Raw genomic sequence first — 20,719 nt, 5'->3', positions numbered from 1 at the left:
AATGTGGATGAACCTTGAAAACATTATGCTGAGTGAAAGAAGCCAGGCACAAAAGGCCACATATTACATGATTCCATGTATATGAAATATCAAGTAAACAAGCCTATAGAGACAGAAAGTAGATTAGTGTTTTCCAGGGTCTTGGGGGAGATGTTCAGATCAGGTTGGGAGGTTGAAGAAGACATGAAAGCTTCAGTTTAGCTGCCATGGGGGAGATAAGGGAAAGCTGAGCAAGAATAAGCAAAAAACTGAATGTTTGGCTAAGGTTATAGGCCCAGTCTTGCACATTCAGATGACCACAGGAGTTGGTAAGAGATTGGGGTTACTGAGAACAAGGTGATAAGTTTGTAGAATTTCTGTATGTAATGTGGTGGCTGATGATGAACAGGATGCTAGTGAGCCTACTGGTGAGGCTGAAAGAACGAGAAAGTTCTCAAGAAAGGGAAGAAGATGAATCCCACAAAATCTAAGTAAACTTAAAGCATTCAGCATGACATCTGGCCCATGCAGAAAATTCTTTTTTAAAATAGTAGTCAATGTTGTAAGTGATGAATCACTGAATTCCACTCTTGAAACCAAGATTGCACTGTATGTTAACTAACTAGAAACTGAATAAAAACTTAAAAATGAAATATAATAATAGTTGATTATTTTAGAGGCATATCAGTTTTTTTGAGGTATAATTTACGTATCAGACAATTCATCCCTCTATATTGGTCAACTGTTTTTTGACTAGGGTGCCAAGACAATTTAATTGGGTATGAAGAGTCTTTTCAACAAATGATACTGAGACAAATGGATTTCCATATGGGAAAGAATGAAGTTGGACCTTTTCATTACACTATATACAAAAATTAAGTCACATCCTAGTGGGTATGAAGTGATATTTCATTTTGATTTTGATTTGCATTTCCCTAATGATTTATAATGTTGAACATCGTTTAGTGTGCCTATTGGCCATTTTTACATGTTCTTTGGAGAGATATCTATCCAGATACTTTGTCCATTTTCTTTCTTTTTTTTTTTTTAAGATTTGATTTATTCATTTGACACAGAGAGAGAGATGGTGAGAGCAGGAACACAAGCAGGGAGAGTGGAAGAGGGAGAAGCAGGCTTCTCGCCAAGCAGGGAGCCCAATGTGGGACTTGATTCCAGGACTCTGGGATCATGACTTGAGCCGAAGGCAGATGCCCAACGACTGAGCCACCCAGGCGCCCCTCTTTTGTCCATTTTCAATTCAATTAAATAAAATTTAAAACAATAAACAATTCATTGTTGAATTGTAAAAGTTCATTTTATATTCTGGATACTAGACCCATATCAGGTATATGATTTACAAATATTTTCTCCCATTCTATGAGTGCCTTTTACTTTCTTTGAGGCACAAAATTTTCTTGTGGGCTTCTTTTTGGGGTGATGAAATGTTCTAAAATTGGTGGTGGTGATGGTCATACAATTCTATGAACACACTAAAAGCCACTAAACTGAACCCTTAGGGCGCCTGGGTGGCTCAGTCAGTTAAAGGTCTAATTCTTGGTTTCAGCTCAGGTCATGATTGCATGGGTCATGAGATGGAGCCCCACATGGGGCTCCATGCTCAGTGTGGAGTCTGCTTGAAAATCCCTCTGCCCCTCCCCACCAGCATGCACATGTGTGCTCTTTCTTTCTCTCTAAAATAAATAAATATTCTTTTAAAAAGGGTGTGTCTTGGGGGCGCCTGGGTGGCTCAGTCGTTAAACGTCTGCCTTTGGCTCAGGTCATGATCCCAGGGTCTTGGGATCGAGCTCCACATCGAGCAGGGAGCCTGCTTCTCTCTCTCCCTGTACCCCTTCACCCCGCTCATGCTCTCTCTTCCTCTCTCTCGCTATCTCTCTTTCAAATAAATAAATAAAATCTTAAAAATAAAAAAAAAGAATATACCTCTGGAGTTTTGTTGACGTTGAGTCTACTAGCTTTGCGGTAGATGTGAATGCAATTTTGGTTATTCAATAGGACAGTAATCATATATTCTGGACATAACCTGCTGCTAAACTCACAGCCTTCCCCGTCCCCCCCCCACCCCGACTTCTTCCTATAGACCTTGATTTCTTTCAGAAGACAACAGGCTCGGTGAAGCGGGGCCTGCCCCAAACCCCAAGGGATGATTAAAGTTTAGTACAAAAGCCAATAAGACAACCTCATTCCTTTTGCCAGAAACTTGCTTTTTCATCATCCCTTGAAGCTAAGAGTATAGAACAAGAGAGACAAATTGAGGTAAGACTGTTAAGCAAAAAGAAACCAGGACTTGGTAATTTGGGAAAATCTAGATTTCAACAGATGCTAAGATTAGGGATTTCACTATCAGGAAAGCATGCGAGCCTAGGGGCGCCTGGGTGGCTCAGTCGTTGAGCGTCTGCCTTCGGCTCAGGTCATGATCCCAGGGTTCTGGGACCAAGCCCCGAATCCGGCTTCCTACTCAGCTGGAAGCCTGCTTCTCTCTCTCCCACTCCCCCTGCTTGTGTTCCCTCTCTTGCTGTCTCTGTCTCTCCGTCAAATAAATAAATAAAATCTTAAAACAAACAAACAAACAAACAACTATAGAGAGAGAGCCTAGGTTGTGGTTGGACAACCTTTTGCTAGTGCCTGGAAGAGATCAAAAGATCAGAGTACTTTGTTGCTAAGAGTGCTCTTTGAAGAGATCTGGCACAGGACTCTCGGATCCCCTCGGCTTTCTCAGCAGAAGCCAGGAATAAAAATGGCATTATTTCGGAAAGATCTGTAGAGGAATCTCTTGTCTCATGAAGTGAACCCCTGTGACATTCACAGGAGACCCGCATGGTTCTTAAGGATATTATATCAGCAAAAACACCCCCAGCAAGGATGAAAAGGAGAAGAGGAAATTAAAGAAGGCTTCCCGAGTTTCCTCAAAATCCTACAAGCAGGAAACAGGCCACCTACATGTTACTCAACTGTAAAGATGTGCTACCCTTCAGGAAAAAGGAATGATGGCTCCGCGGGGCGTGGGGCGTGGGGCGTGGGGCGTGGGGCGTGGAGCATGTCCAGAGGGCAGAGCTCAAGGGCAGGGAGGATTGTGGGTATCCCCTAATTTTCAAAAGTTTGCCTTACGCCACTTCCCTTTTATGAAAGATCTACATTAGTACCGTTTTCACTAACCAAAAGAAACCCAAAGATTTTTGCTTTTAAAAAGGCAAAAAAGCAAAATTGGCATACTGTGTGTTTTGCCGTGAGCCTTTTTAGAGGCAGGGTGCGCCCCAAGCGGCAAGAGCGTCGCCACCTAGCGCCTTCCCGAGGAACTGCGCTCAGCCTCGGCATCAAGCCACCATAGCTTGGAACTGTGTCTGTGAACATCTGTGCTTTATCTTGATTTATTTTGGGCATCTGTTAGCAATATATGTCCTAAGGTATCAGAAAAGCCTAGGAGGGGTTCTGGGAATGCTCAAAAACTTTTCCATATTAAAGTAATGGGAAGTGCTTCTTTACTTTATACCATTTTGGCTTATGAAGAGTTTCACAGGAACACTGTATTTTCAGAGACCAGGGAAAACCTGTGTTCCCAGGCCTTGAAACCTAGTAGAATTGTCTGGGTTGGATTTCAAAATTGCTTGGAACCAGTGATTCCTTTTTGCCTTCCATTTTCTTCCTTTTAAAACAAATGCCTTGGGGCACCTGGGTGGCTCAGTTGGTTAAGTGTCCAACTCTTAATTTCGGCTCAGGTCATGATCTCGGGATCCTGGGATCGAGCCCTGCATAGGACTCTGTGCTCAGTACAGTCTGCCTGTCCCTCTCCCTCTGCTCCTCATCCCCCCTCCACCCCCTTGTGCTCTAAAATAAAATCTTTTTAAAAATTAATTGAAGTGCCTCTAAGTGTTATCCAGTGCCTAAACAAGCCCTGTATTCTGGGTTTAGATCATTTGTTTCTTGAGTTTGTATGCATGAACCCTAATCCACACCACAATCACATGAGATTCTCAGATTCATGGATAGAGAGGAATTTTGCCCCAGGATGGATCATACCCAGAGTCTCACTCATACCTAATTTAGATGATTTAGATAATGAGATATGGGACTTCTGAGTTGATGAGATTTAGAACTTGCGTTGATGTTTAAGGGGTTAAAACTTTGGGGGGAAATGGGATGGAGTGAAGGTTTGGCACGTGGGATGGACATTAGTCTTTGAGAGCCAGACAACAGAACATAGTAGACTGAACAATGATTCCCCAATATCATAATCCCCCAAACTTGTGAATATGTTACCTAACATGGTAAAAGGAACTTTGCAGATGTGATTAAGTTAAGGATCTTGAGATGAAGCCATTATCTTGATTTATCCAGGTGGATCCAGTGTAATCACACGGGTCTTTATAAGAGGGAGGCAGAAAGGTCAGTCAGAGGATGTGACAAAGGAAGCAGAGGGTCAGCGTTAGAGACAGATTTGAAGACGTTGTACTGCTGACCTCAAAGATGAAGGAAAGGGCCACAAGCCAAGGAATACAGATGGCTTCTAGAAACCGGACAAGGCAAAGAAACAGATTCTCCCAGATGCTTGTTGACACTTGATTTTGTCTCAGTAAAACCCATTTCAGACTCTGACCTCAAGAATTTTAAGATGATCTTTATGTTGTTTTATGGGAAACCAATACAAGGTCATACTGAACTTTGGTGTAAGTAGTCAGTTGGTGGCAGAATAGAAAGAGGAAGGCAAGGGCAGTAACACAACCATGAATGGACAGTCCAGAGAAAAGCTACACAACTCTTGCTCTCTTTGAGCCAGGAGAGGCTCCTTCCTCTGGGCAGCACTTCTCCAGGCCCCGGCTGTAGGCCTTGCTTCCCAGGTCAGGTTGGAGGGCATATGGCCAGGCTCACAGGTGGGAAGCACTGGGGGCTGATTCCAATTAAGGAGAAACTTTTAATAGGATTGTCTGAAAACAGAGTTCCCACTTAGACTGTGGTGCGCCCTACTGATGGAGGTGTAGGGCAGGACCTGCTCCGTGTGTCAAATGTATTACAGTATGTATTGCAATCATTATTTTAATCCTGTCTGCTGTTCGACGGACATAAATCCCTCCTTCATTTCTGAGACCAGACTCCATACCTTCTCTCAATCAGCACTTTGACTCTAATGTGTACAACCAACATCTGGGGAGTTTGTTAAAATGCAGATTCTGGATCAGGTCACGCTGGGGCCCAGGAGAGGCGGTGGTCTGCAGCGACTTTAGGTAACAAGATTCTAGAGACCAGTGATCTTCAAACTTGAACGTGCATCAGAATCACCTGAAGGCCTTGCAAAAACAGGTAGCTGGGACCCCACCTGGAATCTGATTTAGTAGGTCTCAGGCCTGAAAGTTTGCATTTTTAAACAAATTCCCAGATGAGGAGGACGAGGGGAAGGAGGAACCACACTTTGAGAGCCAATACTCTAGAACATTCTGTGAGCCATGGCTTTGGCCCTTTTTGGAATGTGGTGTGGTGTGCCCACTGCTGGAGTTTGGGCTGTTTAGTTTATAAAGTGTTTCTTTCTTTTTTTTTGTTTTTAAAGATTTTATTTATTTATTTGAGAGAGAGAATGAGATAGAGAGAGCATGAGAGGGGGGAGGGTCAGAGGGAGAAGCAGACTCCCCGCAGCGCAGGGAGCCCAATGCGGGACTCGATCCCGGGACTCCAGGATCATGATCTGAGCCGAAGGCAGTCGCTTAACCAACTGAGCCACCCAGGCGCCCCTACAAAGTGTTTCCATTGCTCCCAAGAAACACTTGGGAGGGGTTATTCATTCTTCCTTGAGTTTAACTTTGTTGTTAATAAAACATAAATTTCAGACATTTCTTATCAGGATTTTGGTGACTTCCGTGCAGAAGAGGCCTCCGCTGGTTCTGGGGACTCACTGCTATTGAACATTTACTGTGTGCCAGGCCTGACCCCAGGCCCTTTGCAGACTAAATGTAAGTCCTTGACTGCAACAGGGGGCAGGTCCCCCCAGGCACTCCTGTCTGGCCCTCACCTCATGGTCCGTGCTGGGACCACATGGCAGTACATTACTCTCTAGGGTGAAGGAGACATCTTTGCATGTGTATGAAGTTCACCTAGATGCCTGGCATCCCACGCTAGCTGGATGACTGACTTTACCACCAAATATGCCATTCCCCGCACGAGGGCCCAGGACACCCTGTCACGGTGCCTGATTGTTCAGGGAAGGGTGGGTTAAGCAAGGGGAGAATGTGAGCAGGCGAGCCTAGAGGATGCTGGAAGGAAGGATAATGAACAGGGACTGACTGAGTGAACCAAGCCCATCAGGGGCCATCAAGGCTCCAAGGAGGCCAGTCCTCCCAGGATGCTCTGGGCCGGTTACTGTGCCTCCTACAGTGAAGGGTGTGGGGCCTGAGCAGGGCGGAGGCTCTAATGAAGGCAAGCCCCTCTCCTTCCCCATCCATGACTCCTGCCACCCTTGTCCATTTTCTCCGCTTCCTTGATGGCCCCAACTGCTCACTCAACAGGCCCCTGAAAGCCCACCGCTGAGGGAGTCAGGCTGGGCAGGAAACAAGCAGCGGCCTCCTCTTGGGCCTGCTTTCTTTAGGCGCGGGGTGGGGAGGGCTCTAGGCCTGCTGGGCCCGCAGCAGGGCCCGCACCTGGCCGATCTGCCAGTCGACACTGGAGCTCGCCGTGCCACCCAGGGCAGCGTACTGCTCCACGCTGTGGCCGTAGTCCCACACGTGGCTCACGTCCCCCGAGAACAGGGGGCTGGGGGAGAGAGGAGGAGGTGGGCCAGGGCCCAGCGGGGCCCCCAGGGGCCTCAGGGGCCCAGGCTCACCTCCTGGGAGGCAGCAGAGGGAGGGGAGGGGGCCGCACCTGATGGTCTGTAGCTCCTTCAGCGACAGCTGGTTGAGGGGGACCCCCTTGGTCTCGGCCATGAACACAGCTTTCCCGGAGGCCTCATGGGCCTGGCGGAACGGCATCTGGGGCAGCCAGGCACGGGCGGCACCGACTCAGTCTTCCTCTGACCCCTGTTCAGCCCAGGCCCTCACGCCCCGCCAACCCTCGGCCTGGGGGACATCCCCATCTCCTCCCGCCTCCCCCCCAGCCACCCCACACTTACCCCTTTGCGGACCAGGTAGTAGGCGAGGTCAGTGGCCAGCATGTCAGGACTGAGACCCCGTGCCATGTTGTCACGGTGGATCTGGGGGACACCGGTGGGGGGAGTGGTGAGTCCTGGGGACCCTGGGTGGTGAAGCTGCCAGCCTCAGGCCCAAGGTGTACCCGCCGTTAGCCAGGATGTCCCTGGCCTTGGGCAGATCCACTCTGACCCAGCCTGTTCTGCTCTCTCTGCTTGAGCCATTTGCCATCATCACTGATGATGTTTAGGGGAGCTCCTGGGGTTGCCAGCACTTTTTCTCAGGGTCCCCAGCCTTGGTGTGCATCAGAAGCACCGGGTGGTGGTGGGCACTGAGTAAAGATAGCCAAAGCAAGAAACTCCAGGAGCTGATTATTGTTGAAGCTGGCTGTTAGTCCACAGGGGTTCATTGTGCATTCTCTCAACTGCGCATACCGAAATTTCCTATCATAGATGGCTAAAAAAGAAATCTGGTCAGGACAGTTGATGGGACCCCTAGATTCTAACCCATTTCCATTTTACTGTAGCTCGCACCTTTCGTCTCTTCGCTGGTCCCAGGGGCGGGAGCAAACACGTACCCACCTCCCCCTGCCCCAGATCTTCTGGATGCACCCACCCTCGCCTCCTCTCAAGATCACCTCCTGGCATGCCCATCCCAGAGTAGAGGGGCCTGGGGGACAGGATGGGGGGCTTGCCTGTAGTGTAGAGATGACACCTGTGGCCACTTGGAGGACGGCACTCATGGTGTCTGACACTTCAAATACGGCTTCCTTGTCCTCCTGCGAGGCACGCGGCAGGAAGTGAGAGCCCAGCAGCCGTGTCCCCCACTGAGGCATCCCCACTGCCCTCCACTGGGAACATTCAGCACCTCGTACAAGCCACACCAACAGAAAGGAGAGTTCTCAAGGGCAGTCAAGGGCTGGGTGCATAGGATGGGAGGTGGCAATTCTGTGGGGCCCCTGCTTGGATGTGCCAGGGCCCTGAGAAATCAGATGCGGTGTATGTGCAGGTGGGTCCCTCACCCACAGCCCCAGCCTCGCACCTGTAAGTCCTTGTTGTAGGTGCTTGGAAGTCCCTTGAGTGTCATCAGGAGCCCAGCACACTGAGAAAAGAGTGAGACTGAGGAGGCTGGACCTCAGAGCCCATCCTGGAAGTTCCCTCAGGACTCTCCAGGTCAGCCCAAAAGCCTTGCCCCCACTCCCTGCCCTGCTCACCCGCCCAAACACTCGGCCTGCCTTGCTCCGGATTAGCTCCAGGCTGTCTGGGTTTTTCTTCTGGGGCATCAGGCTGCTTCCGGTGCTGGGGACAGAGATGCTGGGGCTGAAAGGGCTCCCCTGCCCCTTGGCTGGTCTGCTGGCTGGATCAGGTGAGGTCTAGCAGCATGCAGTCCAGGTGTGCCCAGGGACAGGGAGGGAGGGAATGGGGAGGAAGGAAGCCATGCTGGTGGGTGCAGAGCTGGGGTAGGGCAGGGCCCAGCCTTACCTGTAGGCATCTGAGAGCTGCACAAAGCTGAATTCCTTGGTGCCATAGAGGATGAGATCCTCAGCCATCCTGCTGAGGTGGGTCATGCACAGCGAAGCCCAAAACAGGAACTCAGCTTGTGGGAGGAAAGGGAGAGCAGGCCTTCTGGTCACCAGGCCTCTCTTGCTCCCCACTCAGTCTGGAGAAGCCTCAGGTGGACCAGACTTGGGGTGGGAGGGGGCTGGAGAGGGGCCAGGGCTAGAGGGCAAATTAGAGCAGGGTGCAGGGTAATAGCCCTATAGAGGACAAGCGCGCTGGCTCCTAGGACTCACCCACAAAGTCTCGCTCACTGGTGGCATCCATGCTGTTGAGGGTGATGGCCCCAAAGTTCAGTTCTGGAGGAGGGGGAGACAGGGAAGGCAATAGGGCTCAGCCGGAGGGCCAGGAGGGGCTTCCTCTACCCCAAATCAGGTTGCCAGGGAGGAACGTAGGGAGGGGCAGGAGTGGGGAAGGGTCTCTTGTACAGGTCCCAGGAAAGAAGCAGGAGCTCTGAGTGTCCCCAGAGCCATGTACCCCTGCCACCAGCCTTCTCTTGCCCCTCTAGCCTCAGTGTCCATAGGTAATAAATGAGGGTATCAACCAGACCCCTGCCCCCTCCGAGTGTGTGTCTGTGGGGCCTGGCAGGCCCTGAGGGGGACCTCCACGGGGGAGGGGCAGGGCACCTCACCTGCTCGGAGCAGCTCCCGGTCCACACCCAGAGGGTTGCCTGCGATGGCCCCACTGCAGGAAGAGGGGGGCCCAGGTGAGCAGGGCTCCTGGCACAGACACACGTGCACACCAGCGCCAAGTGCCGACTGTCAGGGCGGCCGCCCAGGCAGCGTGGCTGACGGAACACTTGTCCCCATGGAGGGGCAACGGCAGGCTGAGGGCAACTGGCTGGCGGGCTGGGACCTCCCTGGAGAGCTCTGGCCCTGCTCTGGTGACCCCCATCTTAGAGAGAGCCGCGGGTCCAAGCAGGGCTCCCTCCCTTTCGGAGAGGCCAGTTACCTGGCTGGCTGTCCTCCTCTGTCCTTGCTAGCGCCTCCTCTTCTGCTGATCCCCGAGGACCATGCTAGCAATGTGGTACAACCCCCACCCCCAACTAGGCCCTCAGAACGCTGGGGCCTTACTCACCTCCCCAGGGGCAGGACGTTGACCCGCTTCTGGACCTCCAACAGCCTCTCAGAGTCTCTGGTCAGCGCCACGGCATGGCTGCAGGAAGCCGGGCGGCAGGAGGTCAGGGCATCCTGGGGCCCTCCCTTCCGTCACAGCCCCTCCACAGTACCCCTGCCCTATGTCCCACCCCACTCACCTCAGGATCCAGTGGCTCCAGCGGATGGGCTGAGCCCTCTGCAGGTGCGTATACCCTGGGAAGAGGACGTCACGTTCCCTGCGGGGTGGGGGGCAGGGGAGAGAATAGCGGCAGGGGCCTGAGGGGCTCAGCAGGTTCAGGCAAGGGCTGCCTGTGTCATCCCGTATCCTGCAGGCCTGAGCCCCAACAGGGAAAAGCAGGGCCAGCCTTCCAAGGATCTGCCTGCACAAGAAACCAAGTGATCTCCTGGGGACAAACACATCATAAAGGAGGAGCCCAGAAGTGGGGCAGTGTGACCCAAGGACTGGGCCAGTGCCGTGGAGCCTCTCGGAGTAGGATTGGGGCTGGGACCAAACGGGATTAAGTCCTCAGCTCTGAGCAGAGGTGAGAGCAAAGAAGGGCACACAGAGTGGGTACTACCTGGCAGGGGGAGTCGCATTTGTGAGCACTTGAGAAGCTCCCAAGGACCTCGGAAGAGCAGGGGGCTCTTTAAAGTAGGCAAGGCAGAGGCAGAGGTGCTGTAGGGGATGGTTTGGGTTTTTTTTTTTTTTTTTTAAATAAACAGCTTTACTGAGATACAATTCACCTAGCGTTCACCCATTTAGACTGTACACTTCAAAAAAAAAATTTTTTTTTTTTTAAGATTTTATTTATTTGCGAGGGAGAGAATGAGAGACAGAGAGCATTAGAGGGAGGAGGGTTGGGAGGGTCAGAGGGAGAAGCAGACTCGCTGCCGAGCAGGGAGCCCAATGCAGGACTCGATCCCGGGACTCCAGGATCATGACCTGAGCCGAAGTCAGTCGCTTAACCAACTGAGCCACCCAGGCGCCCTAGACCGTACACTTTAGTGTATATCCATCAGTTTTAGAACATTTTCATCCCCCCAGAGAAGACACCTTTTACTCATTAGCAGTCACTCCCTGTTTCTCCCCAGCACCCCCAGGGTGACTGACAGTTCTTATGACCTCGTTTTCCCCCAGGTGGTAAGGTCGGTGAAAAAGAGGTCACAGGGAGCTGGGGAAGAGGAAGGGTCAACCCTGTCTGTGACACCAGATCGGGACTTCTTGGCAGCAAATCGGCCAGGTCTGCAAAGAGCAAAGCCAACCCCAAAGACGTGAGGTCACAGGAGCCAAAACTTGGGATAAGGCCAGCGGGAGGCAGCTTTGGCTGTCCTGTGTCCGTGCTGGGTGGGGACCGGGGGGTGGGATGGTGGGCAGGGGGCACAAGCAGGCCAAGGGTGACCCGGGCTGCCCCCAGCACAGGCGGCCCCTTTCCTCAGGCTTCGGGGCATCTGCCTAGTGCCTCAGCCTTGTACTTATGAAGCCTCAGAGGGTGAGCTCGCCCTACCTGCTGAGCTCGGCAGGCCTGGCAGTAGGAAACACGGCAGGAAGTGCCCCCATGCCTGGCTGCTTTGCCTCACTTGGTCCAGGAGTTCCAGGACGCCCCTGAACCCCAGGGCCTGGCTCCCCGACCTCCTTCACCCTTGCCACCTAGATCTGGCACTCACGCTGCCTGTCTTAGGGGACAGCAGACCCTGGCTGCCCTCATGCCCCCCTCTGCCACCTGGGGGTCCATGGGAGACTCACGCCTCTGCCCGGTCCACCATAGTTCTGATGAGCTCCCGGAGGAGGGCGGAAAGTTTAGAGCAGTTCTGTCGCATCCACAGCCTAAGGTCTGTGACCACCTGTGGGGAGGAGAATGTGGCACTCAGGGAGAGAGATGTGTTGCTTCGCTGGGGAGCCAGGACCACCGCTGAGCCCTAAATCTGCCACCTGGGCTCCCCAAGATCGGGAATGCACAGGGCCCGGGGGTGCAGTGGGGCAGGGGCCGTAGGAGCTGGCGGCACCTGGTCATTCCGACTTCGGCCCGTGTGCAGCTTCCCAGCAGTCTCACCGATGAGCTCCTGGGGGTGGAGGGAGGCATAGGGTCAGGGTCTGCCTGCTTGTAGCCCATTGGGGTCAGTTCAGGCAGGGCCTGGTTCCTCCCAACCCTGTCACCTTCCCTCCCTACTCCTGGTCCCTGCCTTCTCTGTGGAGGCCACCTGCTCTGAGGTCCGGCCTGCACTCTGCCAGTGAGGAAGGGAACAGAATGATGGCGTTTATGCTCCAAGTGGCCAAGGGTGAGGTGGAGAGGGGAGGCCAGGTGGACAGGTGGGGGTCATACCTTCAGACGCCGCTCGTTGGCTGTATGAATATCTTCATCATTGGGGTTTAGTTTGAAGGTGCCCTGAGCCCACTCCTCAGCCACCTGTAGCAGATGGCGACAACCCCAGGGGTCAGGGGTCAGCCGTCTGCAGCCAAACCGGTCCCCGGTCCCACCCCGACCCTGAACACTGACTGTCTCTGTATAAGAGCTGAGTTCTACGGGTGTGCCACAAGAAGGGTGAGTGCTCCACAGGGGGGTGCGGTCCCCACCCCCAAGGGACTTGGTAGGAGCCTGGGACCACAGGGAGGGGCTCTAGGGTGGGCCTTAGGATGTAGAGAATACCTTGTCCAGTCCAAGGAGTATCTGGTCCATCTCAGCCTTGGTGAGGAGCCCCGCCTTCTCCAGGCCCCGGCTGTAGGCCTTGCTGCCCTGCACATCCACCTCCCACAGGTGCCGGTCGTAGGCAATGGATGAGTTGAACTTCTCCATGATGGGGTCCACTGCGCCCACAAACCGGCCACCCCACAGCTTCCCACTCTGGCCAGGAGAGCAGGAGCAATTAATCTCCTCCCCACCCTTGAGAACAGTGCCTCTCACAAAGGGCCCACAGGAGAGTTATCCAGTCTGACGGCAGTGGGAACCAGCAGGCAGGATTATTTCACTGGACAGATAAGGAAACTGAGGCTCAGAGAGGATCGGGAACTTGCCTGAAGTCACTCAGGGAGTCAGTGTGGGAATGTGGCTGAAGTTAGGGTTCTTTCCCACGCTGTGACACTTCTCTACGGAAATGATGGCACCCCTGAGACTACAGCAGAACTTCTGGGACCTTTCCTGCTACTGACCAACGGGAGAAGTCACTCTGGAATCCAGAGTTTCAATCCAGCTCTGATATTCCAACGATAATGATAATAATCCCGGCTCACACATGTCGCATTCTTGTGTGCCAGGCACAATTGTAATTGCTTGGCACGCACCAACAGACCCTCTCTGAAGCAGGTACCAATTCTATCCAGCTACCGAGAGGGGAAAACCAAGGCACAGAGCCCTTGCTGGGAGGTAGAGCCAGGGCTGCAGCCCAGCTATCTGAAGCAGGGTCCGCACTCTAAACCCCATGTTCCGCCAGGGCCTCTCTGCTGGCTCTGGTATCCTGAACTTTTGCAGCAGGGACAGGCAAGGAAGCACCTGAGGGGCCCCATCAGGCTCCAGCGGCCTGCATTTCTCTCCCATAGCTTGGGGCAGGGCCTAAGATCCCAACCTCTACCACTCCTTTGGAGAATGCCTCTGGCGCATCTGTTATCATTGGCCTTCTAGAAGGTCACTAGCTGACCCTCTGCCTCCCAGGAGCCAAGGGCAGAGGGGTGGGACAGAGACACCTCTGTTTTGAAAGAGTACAGAGGTGCTGTAGGGGATGGGGCAGAGCATGTGACAGATGGGGGAGGGGTACAGAACACATGGGGCTCAGTCCTAGCTCCCAGAATGCCAAGGATTAGGAGAGTGTTCCCTGGGTGAAGGTAGGCACTTTACTTCACTGACAACTTTCCTGTGGAGGAGAGTTTATAATGGCTGCTGGGGACATGTGTCCTCCTCTGTCGCCCTGCAATGTCCCAGACCTCTCCTAGCCACCTGATTGTGGGCATAGTACATAACCTCTCTAAACTGCAGGGTTACCCCTCTTTAAGGACAATAGTAGTACCTATCTGCTGGAGTTGTTAGGAGCATTCAATTAGGTAAAATTTCTAAGTGCATACATAACACAATGCCTGGCACTCAGTAAATTCTCTTAGTAAGGGAGGGGCCGAGGGCTGCCCGAGGTAGGGGGTGCCTTAGCGCAGGTCCTGGTTCCTGTGCGCCCTGTGGGGGCCTCCCCTGCGCTCAGGCCCCAGGCTGTGAACTGACCCCTCATCGCCCAGCAGCCTTGGCTGTCTGAGGACTCTGCCCTGCAGAAGCAGCCTCCACCCCCCTCAACCTTTTGAGCTAGATCCGCCCCTTACCCGCCAAGCCTAGCTCTCCGGCAAAGCACCCCATGGCTCCCTTTCCTGACTGCTGGGGCCACAGGCCCAGGGCCAGCCAGTGCCAGTCAGGATTGGGAGGCAGGCGGCCCCTCAGCCAGGAACCTGGCACTGCCTCCTCCGGCAGGCCCTGGACTCCCTGCCCAGGTTGTTAGTAATAACAACTACTTAACAAGTGGAGCTTCAGCCAAACCAATTAGCACCAACCCACAGGACGGCCTGGGGCAAGCAGAAGGCACCTGATGCTCTGGTCTCCTGAAGGCAGCCCACTCTGCATTGGGGCCAAGCTCCCACCCCACTGGCAGGCTTAAAAAAGACCCGAGAAAGAGGGGGCCTGGGTGGCTCAGTCCGTTGAGTGTCCGGCTCTTGGTTTCCGCTCAGTTCAAAGTCCTGAGATAGAGCTGCTCTGCTGGGCTCCCCTCTCCGTGGGGAGTCTGCTTGAGATTCTCTCTCCTTCTCCCTGCCCCTTGTCCCGCCGCCACCCCCCCCCCCCGCCACAAGCTCTCAATCTCTCTCTCTCAAATAAATAAATAAATAAAATCTTTTTTTAAAAAAGATCCCAGAAGGATGTCAGAATGAGGCGCTACCATTTGGGCTCTGAAGAGAGGGGGAAGCCCAATGTGGCAGAAAGGGCACCCCTCTAACCTAGGGCACATCTGGGCCAGAATGATACTTTTGGGGCAAGGAGCACTGGTTTGGGCTGGGATGAATGAGCAACAGCCAATTTAGAAAGTACAAGGGAAATAACGTTGTTGTTACCTTTGGTATCGTTAGCCACCATTTTTATTTTTTGAAAGACTGATGGAGCACGGAGCCTGATGCGGGGCTCGATCCCAGGACCCTGGGATCATGACCTGAGCGGAAGGCAGACACCTAACGACTACGCCACCCAGGCCTAGCCACCATTTATTGAGCACTTACTACATAGTAGGACAGCTCGGCCCTGTGCTAGGCATTCTACATATGCTTTTACACCCTCCTGTGAGTTGGGCACTGTTACCCTGGGAGGTCGAGAGACTGCTTCAGAAACCAACTCTGTTTGCCTCCAAAGTCCAAGCCCTGTCGTCCCCCACTACACCATGATCCAGAAACTAGCAGGGCAGGCATTCTTACCCAGTTTATTCAGATGAACAAACAGGTCCAGAGAGAGGAAGTGCCTTGCTAGCTAATGAGGACCGAAAAGGACTGGAACCCAGACCTCCTGCTTCCCAGGCCACAGGTTCCCTTCACTGGCATCAAGCAAACAGCCCCTTTTACCTGAAAGCTTCAAAGCAATGACCTCATGATCCAGTACCTTACAGAAGGAGGCAGAGATCTATTATTAGCCCCATTTGCCAGATAATTCAACTGAGGCCCCAGAAAAGACACTTGTGCCTACTCAGTAGTCAGGAAGAGAACCCAGGAGCCCTCTGGCTCTAAGGAAGAGAGGCCAGTGAGACAGGAAGCCACCAGACACTGGGGCCACTAGGGCCCCAGGGCATGGTCCCCTACGTCCTGGTTCTTTCCACAAGCCAGAGTCATGTGTGGCCTCTTCTACACAAGGACAAGGGCTACAGCAGGAGAAGGGGCGCAGGGTGGGGACTAACAGGAAGGGCATCGGGGAAGAAGGAATGAAGAGGCGAGGGAGCTGAATGAGTGGGCAGCTCCTTTCCTGCCCCCTTGCTGGGAGCACTATCAGGTCAGGTCAGGGCCACCTTCCCTAGCCTTGTGGGCTGGTAAGTGCCACACAGGCTCCCAGGGAGCGGGAAAGGGGAGAGAGCAGACGGTGATGCGGCCACCGGGAAGGCCAGGCACAGGTCTCTCCCAGCGAAGACGATTACCAGGAGGGTGGCCGGCGGCAGGTCTGGCACGGGGAGATCCCGTGCGCAGGTCACGGCCCTGGCTGGCTCCCAGAGTGCCCCTCCCCCTCGTTTGGACACTCGGAGGACCTGCGTCCCCGAGGTCCCACTCACCTCCGATGCCATGTTGGGCGGTTCGTCGTCGTCCAGGAGCCTCGGTGGTCCGGGTCTAGAAGACAAGCCGGGATTGACAACCTCCTCGGCCCCCGGACGGGGTCCCTCGGGCGGGGCGGGCTCGGGGCTCCGTGCTTCGGGACTGCGCTTGGCCCAGCGCAGCCTGTAGGGAGGCGGACGTGGGCAGCGCCCAGCGCGCGCCACGGTCGTCGGCGTCCTCAGCTCCGCCCGCCGCGCGCGTCCCGCCCGTCCCGCCCGTCCCGCCTGTCGGACACTCACCACCTCCTGGCCGCGCCGTCTCCCCTGGCCAGCCACCTGGCGGGGCTTTTCTGGCCGCGCGAACGTCAGCAGCGGCCCGGCCCCGTGCCCGCCTCCTGGCGGCGGCCGCACCAATCCCAGGCGGCCTGGAGGGGTGGGCGTTGCTTGCGCCCTCCAACCCCGGCTGTGGGCGGAGCCGTTTCGGGAGTGGCTTTGGGTCGAGCGGCCCCAGGGAGGGGGTAGGGGCTGTGAGGGTGGTGCCTGAGCGACGGCGCGGAAGGCAACGAACTGTGCCGGGCACTGGAAACACCCGGCCAGGCCGGGCGGGCTCACAAGATACAAAAGGTGAAAAGGCATGCCCGATCATTCATTCATTCATTCATTCATTCAACAAAAGGTAGGCGGCACCTCCTTTGTGCCAGGTAGAGTTGGACACTGAAGAAAAAGAAATGATAACCTGCCTCAAGAAGCCCTGGCAAGGCGTGGACAGGTTTCGGGGAGCCCTGATGGCAGCATGGAGGCCGGCGCGTATTTGGGGTACTCAGGGAAGATTTCCTTGATGTGATTAACTATTCAACAGAAAGGAGAAGCTGGGTTCTAGACAGCGGTGGTACAGCATCCAACTTGTGCCCTGAAGGGGCTTCTGAAGAGATGTCCCCGAAGATGAGAGGGAGTTAGCTCTGCAAAGAAGAGGGTTAGAATTTTCCCTGCAAAGGGAGTAGCCTGGGCAAAGTCCTGGAGGCCAGAACGTTAATGGCCTGCTGGGAGAACAGGAACCTGTTAGAGTGGCTGTAACAAAAGGACAGGAGTAGGGTGGACAGGAGTGGTGGGAAGTAGTTTCAGGCAAGACTACAAAGGGCTTTGAATGTCAAGGGAGAGAGTTTGGTCTTGGCCCTGTAGATCATAGTGACCAACAGACTGGAATTACTTGCAGTTCCTAGAGTGTATCAGGCTATTTCAAGTCTCCTTAAATGCTCTTTCCTGTGCTTGGAATGCCTTTCCTTCACTGTCTGTCTCACTGTTCCCATTTGTCCATCAGTATTCTAGCCAAGCATCATCAATATTGGGGAGACTCCCAGCTGACCAGGTGTCCAGCTCTGGGCTCCCATTGGATCCTATAGGAGCACCTAGTAGTCTTTCCCTGAATTGAGAGCACTGTAGTTGTAGCTTCAGGTCCTCTCCCCTACCCAGCCCTCATCTACATTATCTCCATGACTCCCAGCCCTTTCTTGTCTTCTCCCCCAGAAGCCCCAGAACTGGGCTACATCAGGCCACAGGTAGACAGAGGTGGGGAAGCCCATGAAACCAGCTGTGAGCCATGTGGTCCTCTAAACTGAGAGCTGTGGCAAGTCCCTGGGATCTACTTGCTAGGGTCTGAAGCCTGACATCCCTTCCCGCGTCGCCAAGGGTGAGAACCAGTGGTACTCTGCAAACATGAGTTCACATCCCTGAATATCCAGCAACCCTCTGGCGAATGAGTTGAGGCTGGAAAGAGAGTCAGGGAAGATGTTTGAGAGCAGGGCTATAACCAGGATGCATAACACAGGTAGGACTGTAAATACAACACCTAACACAGTGGTTCACCAGGTGCTAGACAGTGTTAAAGCCTTTACATGATTGGTCTTATTTCATCTTCACAACAGTCCTGCTTACAGATGGAGAGATTGAGTCTGCAAAGGGTTAGAGGTTAGTGGACGTGCCCATGGGCAACCAGTTAGAAGGAGACAGTTGGCTGACCACACTGTACCACATGACAGAAGAGAGACTGTCACCTCAGATTTGCTTCCAGCAAATAGCAAAGTTGTTCTGTGTGGAGGCTCCTGCAGGGTTGGGGAAGGGAACTCAGGAGAAGGAAGAAGACGAAGAGGCAGCATGAAGGTTTATGAAGAAAAAAAAACAAACACAGACAAATCAAAAGAATCGGCAGTTAAGGCCCTGGCAGTAGACACTAAAGTGGGCATGGCCCTTGATCTTAAGGAAATGTCCTTGGCATTAAAGGCTCATGGAAGCACAGTAACCAAGTTCTCTCTGAAAAAGCTGATGATGTCCCTGAGCAAAACATCAGGGAGGCTGAGAGAGGTTTGGAGAAGGGTTCCTGCCAGTGGCCAGTCTGTTACCAGCACAGGGAAGATGGATAGGAAGGACAGGTCCTCTCAAACCACCAGAGGCCTGAAGGGTGACTATCTCAGGCCTTCAAGAGGCAACACTCAGTCCATTCAATAGCCTAGCCACTCTTGCCCCAAGTAGGAGGTTTAGGTGGACCCTTAGTCTGGCATGGGAGCATGACTGGAAGGAAAACTGGCTCTTGGGCCATTGTGGAAAGCAGTTACAAGTGCCTCATTCTTAGGGACCTCTTTGATGACCGTCAGACCCAGTTCCCCTTCAGAATGACAAGATGTGGCTGCTGGGGTTTGGGGACTGGGTGAATCCATTCCCAGGGAATTGCTAGTGTTGTCTGAATCCTATAATGCAAAAGAAATGGTGGCTGAGATTGGATCAAATTCTCAAGGCTTATTAAATGACAGGTGCACAAATTCACAGCCAGGAGACCCAGACTATAAGAAAAGCTAAAGAAGTTCTTCATTCTGAGGGGAAATGAAATAAGATAAGAGCCTGGGCCTACAAGAAGGAATAAGAAGCCCTGGAAAAGGCAACTATACATTGAAGACTATTCTCTCTTCTTAATTTCCTTAAAGACAAATGACTAGGGGCACCTAGCTGGCTCAGTCAGTAGAGCATGTGACTCTTGATCTCAAGGTTGTTGGTTTGAGCTCTACATTGGGTGTAGAGATTGCTTAAAAATAAAATCTTAAAAAATAAAGACAAATGACTAAACTAAAAATAATAACAATGTGTTGTTAGCTTTATAGCAAAGTAGAAGAGGCTATGAATGGAATTATACTGTTGTAAGGTGGTTATGTTATACATGAAGAGGTATACTAATATTAATTCAGAGCAAACTGGGATAAGTTAAGGATTCATATTGTAATCCTTAGAGCAACCACCAAAAAAAGGTACATCTAAAAACCCAATAGATGAGATAAAATGGAATGTTAAAATATTCTTGATCCAAGGAAGTCAAGAATAAAGGACACAAGTACAGATAGAAAAAAAATAATAGATTTAAACAACTGTATCAATAATTACATTAAGCATAAATGGGTTAAACACTTCAACTGAAGGCAGAGATTGTCAGAAGGCATTTAAAAAGTTAAGATCCAACTACATGCTGCCTGCAAAAAATTCACTTAAAACATAAAGACACAGACAAGTTAAAAGTAAAGGGATGGAAAAGATATACCATGTAAGCATAATCATAAGAAATCTGGAATGGTTGTTTTCATATCAGACAAAGTAAACTTTAAGACAAGAAATATTACCAGAGATAAAGAGGAGCATTATATAATGATAAAAGGGTCAATCAATCATTAAGTGCTAACAATCCCAAATGAGTATGCTCCTAATAACACAGCTTCAAATTATATGAAGCAAAGATTAACAGAACTAAAGGAATAAATAAATAGCTCCAAAATTATAATAGGAGATTTTTAACATCCCTCTCTCTGTAATTGGACAGAACCAGTATACAAAAAATCAGGAAAGATTTGGATGGTCTAAACAAAATTATCAACCAACATGACCTAATTGATCTTTATAGAACATGCCACCCAAAAATGGCAAAACAAATGATTGGTGCCCTTTGCAAGCAGCAGAATGATGATAATAATTTTTGTATGTAAAAACGACCTTTAAAAATATATTTCAATATAGGGGCACCTGGGTGGCTCAGTTGGTTAAGCACCTGCCTTCAGCTCAGGTCATGATCCCAGGGTCCTGGGTTTAAGCCCTGTGTTGTCTGGGGAAGTCTGCTTCTCCCTCTCCCTCTGCCCCTCGGCCCCTCCCCCACCCCCGGCTCATGCTCTCTGTCAAATAAATAAATAAAATCTTAATATATAATATATTAATACATATTTCAGTATAAATATATACCATGGGATATAACTCAACATATAAAAATAAATGAACTATTGATATATGCCATGACTTTGCTGAATCTCCAGGAAATTATGCTCAGTGGGAAAAGAAAGCCAATCTCAAAAGGTTATACATTGTATCATTCTACTGATACAACATTTTTGAAATGAAAAAAATTTAGAAATGGAGGACAGAGTAGTGGTTGCCAGGGGTTAGGGATGGTGGGGAGAAATGGTTATATAAGGGCAACATGAGGAATCACTATATTGTTGGAACTGTTCAGTTTCTTGACTTTGTGATGGGTACACGAGACTACACAGGTGATTACATTGTGTAGAACTTAACACAAATATAGACACACACATAAAAAGAATACAAGTAAAATAGGGAAATCTGAATAAGATCATTAGATTGTATCAATGTCAAAATCCTGGTTGTGACATACCGTAATTTTGCAAAATGTTAC

At 51.7% G+C, this 20,719-nt stretch overlaps 1 protein-coding gene across 5 annotated transcripts; it reads right to left on the bottom strand.

The window, feature by feature from the left end:
- Positions 1-6,446: 6,446 nt before the first annotated feature.
- On the bottom strand, positions 6,447-16,355 carry ASL (argininosuccinate lyase). 5 transcript variants are annotated; one of them, XM_031024363.2, is made up of 17 exons: positions 16,300-16,355; positions 16,021-16,075; positions 12,402-12,596; positions 12,078-12,161; positions 11,761-11,817; positions 11,501-11,598; positions 9,915-9,992; positions 9,737-9,814; positions 9,291-9,343; positions 8,896-8,958; positions 8,585-8,699; positions 8,317-8,401; positions 8,145-8,204; positions 7,798-7,881; positions 7,088-7,168; positions 6,841-6,947; positions 6,447-6,732 (listed from the first exon to the last, which is right to left on the bottom strand). In XM_031024363.2, the coding sequence occupies exons 2-17, from the start codon at positions 16,030-16,032 to the stop codon at positions 6,588-6,590; spliced, it is 1,395 nt and encodes a 464-aa protein (XP_030880223.1). In that variant the 5' UTR covers positions 16,033-16,075; positions 16,300-16,355; the 3' UTR covers positions 6,447-6,587. The 5 variants fall into 5 exon arrangements, with proteins under 5 accessions (XP_030880223.1, XP_081675750.1, XP_081675747.1 ...); XM_081819624.1 differs by having other exon boundaries at positions 16,021-16,183; positions 16,300-16,321; XM_081819621.1 differs by lacking the exon at positions 16,300-16,355 and adding an exon at positions 15,326-15,362 and having other exon boundaries at positions 16,021-16,271.
- Positions 16,356-20,719: the final 4,364 nt, after the last annotated feature.

Source organism: Leptonychotes weddellii, chromosome 5 (genome assembly GCF_054177405.1).
Source record: "Leptonychotes weddellii isolate Sample4059 chromosome 5, ASM5417740v2, whole genome shotgun sequence".
Classification (NCBI taxonomy): Eukaryota; Metazoa; Chordata; class Mammalia; order Carnivora; family Phocidae; genus Leptonychotes; species Leptonychotes weddellii.
This window is presented reverse-complemented; position numbering and strand designations above follow the sequence as displayed.